This window comes from Primulina eburnea, chromosome 18 (assembly GCF_022965805.1).
Source record: "Primulina eburnea isolate SZY01 chromosome 18, ASM2296580v1, whole genome shotgun sequence".
Taxonomy (NCBI): Eukaryota; Viridiplantae; Streptophyta; class Magnoliopsida; order Lamiales; family Gesneriaceae; genus Primulina; species Primulina eburnea.
The window spans coordinates 4,165,150-4,171,134 of record NC_133118.1 but is presented as its reverse complement, the minus strand read 5'-3'; the positions used below and the strand labels follow the sequence as shown (position 1 = coordinate 4,171,134).

At 34.4% G+C, this 5,985-nt stretch overlaps 1 protein-coding gene across 1 annotated transcript; it reads right to left on the bottom strand.

Moving 5' to 3' along the window:
- Window positions 1-2,266: 2,266 nt before the first annotated feature.
- LOC140819594 (uncharacterized) lies at window positions 2,267-2,984 on the bottom strand. The gene has a single exon (XM_073179752.1). It carries the CDS (start codon window positions 2,827-2,829, stop codon window positions 2,512-2,514), a length of 318 nt encoding a protein of 105 aa, XP_073035853.1. The 5' UTR covers window positions 2,830-2,984; the 3' UTR covers window positions 2,267-2,511.
- Between the last annotated feature and the right edge of the window lie 3,001 nt (window positions 2,985-5,985).

Sequence of the window (5,985 nt, the reverse complement as noted above, 5' to 3'; positions counted from 1 at the left end):
TCAGGAGTTGTGATTTGATATCACAAAGATCAATACCAACGTCAAGAAAATAACTAAAATCGGAAGGAAAAAGTTAGTAGATTAAAATGAAATTTGAGAACACACAAACTAAAATAAAAAAACAAAAAACAAATATAGATGAAAATTTATCTTTTCAAATATATCAAGTCATTAATTACTTATTTATTGTTATGAAATAAGAACCACCAAAAAAATTCAATATAATAATATTTATTAATATAAAATTAAATATGTCACTTTCAATCATTGTGTCGCACAATTTTATATACGTGTCGATGCAAAGAAAATATAACTAAAAATATAGAAGAAGAAAGGGACAGCGTAACGAGAGAAATTAACATTAATATGACTCAAAGCTCAATAATTACGCAATCAAACACACGTATCTTTAACTTAAAAAAAATTCATATATTTTTATATTAAATTATTTACTCAAAAATATTAAATAAAATCGAGCCCATCAAAGAGAGACTCAAAAATTTTGCCAAAAAATAGGAAAAGAAAATATCAAAATCATATAAATATTCTGAAAAAGAAAATCAAGTGATTCCTATATGCCCTTCCACGAGTATGACATTCATTTATTTCTTCATCTACCAAAGAGATTCGAGGCATTGATTTTCCTTTTTGTTGAATATGAATGCCATCCACTCGTCACGGGCAGCTTAATCTGACTTAGGGTCGTGGGTAAGGATGACAACTTTTCCACGAGTTTGGGTCCTATGAGCAAAACCCAAAACGGGGATGAGAACCTCGATTGTTTCGGGTTTAGGTTTGAGTTCGAGGATTTGGGACAGGTATGAGATTAGTATCTCCATCCCCGAACCGCACCAAAAATAATATCTATAATAAAATAATAATATTATTACTATCAATAATATAATAATATTATTATTATTTTTAAAAATATTAATAATAATAATATTATTAATACTCTTATATATTAATATTATAAATAATAATAATAAGTTTTGGTTTGGGAAATCTACGAATCAGTCGTTGTCTTGCCATATTATAATTTTTGAAATGAAGATGGGTGAAGATCCCCGAAACTTCGGGTTGGGGGATTCTCCGAGCCCGAAAAAGTGGAGGTCGGGATAGATATGAGGATAAAGATTGAATTCGGGTACGGGGATGGAGATGGCAAACCCGCTCTCGTCCCGTCTCATTGTTATCCCTAGTTGTGGGTACCCTGATTTGATTTTAAAAATAAAATAAAATTTTATGTATAATTTTTTTTAAAAGAAAATACTTGTTTGGCCCTCAGATCAAATTTCTCTCTTACAAAATTATAGAAAATATTATAAAAATCATTTTAAATTTTATATTATTTAGAACAAAAAATATTAATATGTATGCATTCCAAAAGAAACTAAGACAATTTATGTTTAACTACTACTTTTGTTTCTAATAAAATATTAAAGTAACCATGAGGTCCCAATAATGGGAATGTTGAAATTAAATTATGTCCTTCAACCCTTTCACTTGAAAACCAAGATTTATGGATTCAAATCAAGCCATATAGGTGATTTATCACTTGTTTTTTTTAGAAAGAAACAACTAATTTTTTGGATTCAAATCAAGATATCTAGTTTTGATATGTTGATGATCGACCGTCCTCAACTCCGTGTTCATCAATAAGATGCATCCAACAGGTGTGTGTGTCATCTCACGGAGATGTGATGGACACGATAAGTAGACATCATATCTTACATAAAATGCAAACTAATATTCAGGAAAAACAAACACTAACACAGGTTAAAAATTGAGAATGTCGGATTTCAAAATTCAAGATCAACAAAACATTATTGGCAAAAACTTGTGTGAGACGGATCTTTTATTTAGGTCCCACATGAAAAAATACTACTTTTTATGCTAAGAGTATTACTTTTTATTGTGAATATAGGTAGAGTTGACCCGTCTCACAAATTATAATCCATGAAACGGTCTCACATGAAAATCACTCAACATTATTTTGTTAAACATTCTCTTACAATTCAAAGATTTATTTTTCAACTTAAATATGTTTGAACATTTTTGTTATATCCAATACTCATTCCTCAAATCAAATAGTTCACTGTATTATCTATGTATATTAATTTAACATCGTTATTTCATATATCATTCATCATCTCATCTGTGTTGTGTCGTCCCGTCCCCGAACCAAACGGTGTCTAAAAAATCTATCCGAAGTCATTTCAATACACACCCAAAATAAATAAGAAATTTCAACATTCTCGTATGCGATTACTGTGCAATTACTTATAAGGTGCGAGCACAGTAAAATATCTCCAAAATCATCATTTTCAAGAATTTACAGAAGAAATTACAACAATAACAGAAACAAAATTCCCACAAAATTACATGTATGGACTATGGATACGAAATAAACCTTAAATTCTTCCTTTCTTTTGATCTCCACAGGATTCGGTTAATTCAAATAGTATTATTATGAAATATATTGTGGTTATATATGTATATACAGAAATTTCAAGCATTATGATGTTGTGGAGGTAGCCTGAATCGGACCTGAGACGCCGGAGATTTGACGGCGACGCCGTGCCAGCAGATGCCGCCGCGGCACATCTCGTGCGCGTGGTCGCGAGCGATTAGGGCGTGGGTGGCCTTGCGAGAAACGTCCCATGTGAGACTCGCGATAAGTATCGCCGCCACGACGACGGTGGAGAGGACGATGACGCAGCAGCCGCTGAAACTCCGGCCCGCCGCCAGACCGTACGCCTTCATCGCCGCGATCACTAGCAGGTAGAGCGTCGTGAGGTTGCCCAACACCGCGTCGGAAATCCCCATTCTCTGCCTAGATCATGAGGGTTACGGTGGATTTGGGGGAGAAATTGGGAACCCAGATTCAAATGGGAAGGGTAGACAGAGGGATTGAGTCGGTGGATTTAATGCTTGTGAGCTCAATCGGAGTGAAAAGTAGGAAACAAAGATACAATTAATACAACCATACACACAATATAAAATATATATATATATATATATATATATATATATATATGTATATATATATGTATGTATGTATGTACTAGTGCAAGCACATACAATTAATATGATCATACACACAACTTATAAGACAAAAACTTGTGTTAGACGGTCTTACGGGTCGTATTTTGTGAGACAAATCTTTTATTTGGGTTATACATGAAAAATTATTACTTTTTATGCTAAGATTATTACTTTTTATTGTGAATATCGGTAGAGTTAACCCATCTCACGGATAAAGATTCGTGAGACCATCTCACAAGATACCTACTCAACACACACACACACACTAGTGCACCGATGTACTTGTATAATATTTTTTATAATTCATTTGATTATATTTAAATGAGGATCGAAATATAATTATAAGAAATATTTAGGGATTAAATTGTAATTTTGATATATAAATTTAAAAAAATAAATTGAAAAATAAAAGAATAAAAAATGACCTCAGTGAGAATTGAACCTATAACATAAACCCCAAAAAACAATGACTCTATCAGCTGAACTACATATAACTTAAATTAAAATTTTAACATTTTATTACTATATATAATTATTAAAACATACCATGACACAAAAATTAGTTATTTTAAGTGTCTCAAATTTAATAAAATAGTATAAAATAGGATGACACCAAAGTTATTTACTATTGGTTTTCTACTAGTAATCCTTTTTGAAGTTTGTATAATAACTTTTTAATTTTGAGAATCCGAAGTTGTTATCTTTAATGTGAATAAGTAAACTCTTAATAGGAGCTCATCATACCCTACTGTTATATCTTTGATTCACAAAATCTTTCAGCCATGATGTTTGTGAGGAGCATTGTGGCATGTTGTCGAGTGCATGCGGCTTCGGTTAGATTGGATTAGCTAAGTGTATAAACGACTAGCACATTTGGTAGGGTGTTCTATAGACAGCTAAATGTTGGAAGATTTGAACTTGACTGTGCAAGCATCTCAACTCGAGTTGGTAAATTCCTTGGACAAGTGTACGCCTTAAATTTGATGTGTGGATAGATGTGTAGACGCTTTGAGACACTTGGCAAACGTGTAGGACAAGTGGCAGGCGGACAAACATGCAATCTGTCAACAGTTAGACTTTTTCTTATCCAAAAAAAAAAACAGTTGGGCTTGACAAATGGCGGTTCGTTTATCTGATATTGTTGCCTTGTATTTCGTTTATTTTAGCCGTGAGTTGCACAAGACTTTGATATACACAAGTGTTGAACCTTTTTGTGTTCAAACCATTGGCAGATTACTTTCTTGTATTGTGAACTATTGTGTTATTGCAAGGTTGAGCAAATTGTTTGGTAATAATCTTGTTTGACGCTGATATTCTTCTTGTTTGCTTGGCTTATATGAGTTTTATTCAGAAAATATAATCAAATACAAGTGTGATCAAATGTGAGTGATAGTCTTGAGAGTGCAAGTCTATCCACACAAGGTTGAAAAAGTTAGCAATAATTCGCTATGTTGCTTAACCCCAATGACAGTTGGTATCAGATCCCATGTTTTCGGTGCTATTGATCGTTGGTTATTTGGAAGATGGCGGAATCTTCAAATGTTTCCATAACGAGGGATCTCATTCTCAAAAATGGAGACAAGGCTGCGTCGTATGGAAGGCTTGATCGGTGCACCAGAAGAGCCATATGATGCACTTTTTATTCAAATTGAGGGTTTGAACAGATCGAATCAGACGATGCAAATGTCAGGGGCTGGTCTATCTGAATTTGTGGAAAGAAGGATCGTGTCTTCCACAGAAGATGTCGAATCGAGATTGGATGCATTTGATGTTGAATTGAACTTGTTAAAGAAGGCCATTGGGATAGGTTCTGTTGCAAGTTAAAGTTCTGCATCAAAGTTCAGAGTTCCTCAACTGAAGTCATTTTCAGGAACCACAACGCCAAAGAACTCAAAAATTTCTTGTGGGACATGGAAACTTATTTCAATAATGCAGCCAAAGTTTCCGAGGAGGAAAAAGTCTCTAAAATGAGTATGTATTTGAGCAGAGATGCCAAACTCTAGTGGCATTCTCGCTTATCAGATGATGCAAGTACCAACATAGAGAATATTAGCATTCGGGATTCTCTGAAAAAGGAATTGAAGGAACATAGCCAATATTGAAACTTCCTATGTTTGATAAGTTGTTCGAGGTGTATACTGATGCATCTGATTGTTCTCTTGGGAGTGTATTAATACAAGAAAGACATTCTATTGCTCTTACAATTCTAAAGTTCAAAGAGGCAAAGTCAAGATATTTGTCCAAGCAAAGGAATTGACCACGGTAGTGCATTGTTTGGAAGCTTGGCGGCATTACTTGTTGGGCACGAAGTTTGTGATTGACACTAATAACGTAGCCAAAACTTACTTCAAACCCAAAAATAAATTGTCTCCAAAGAAAGCTCGATTGCAAGAATTCTTAAGTGAATTTGATTTTGAGTGGGTGTATAAGCCGGGTAATCATAATGAAGTCACCGATGCATTGGGTAGGAATGTGGTTCATGAATATGATGTGGCCTTGACTTTGCTAGAATAAGATTTCTTGGGGACTGTCCTAGAGGCGATTCAGCAAGACTCATCTTACCAGAAATTACTTGACCAAATGAGGAGTTGGGAAATTCACAAGTACTAGGTCGAGGATGATATTCTGTTTGCCAAAGGGAATAGGGCATTGATTCCAAGTGACCCTTTTCAAAATCAGTTGTTGAGGGAAACGTATGATTCTCAATGGGATAGTCATCCGGGTGTGAATCGTATGATGTCTTTGTTGTCCAGGCGGTATTATTGGCCGAAGATGGAGAACGATATTGAGATGTATGTAAAGAATTGTTTGGTGTCAAGTCGGAGCAGACTAATGAGGGGATTTGTCACAACCCTTTCCTACTCTAGATAGGCCTTGGCGATTAGTCTCGATGGATTTTATCCTTGGGTTTCTGAAAGTGAATGGGATGACATCAAT

Bases quoted from the DNA above. Each gene is read 5' to 3' on its own strand.
- LOC140819594 (XM_073179752.1), bottom strand. From the start codon at position 2,829: ATGGGGATTTCCGACGCGGTGTTGGGCAACCTCACGACGCTCTACCTG.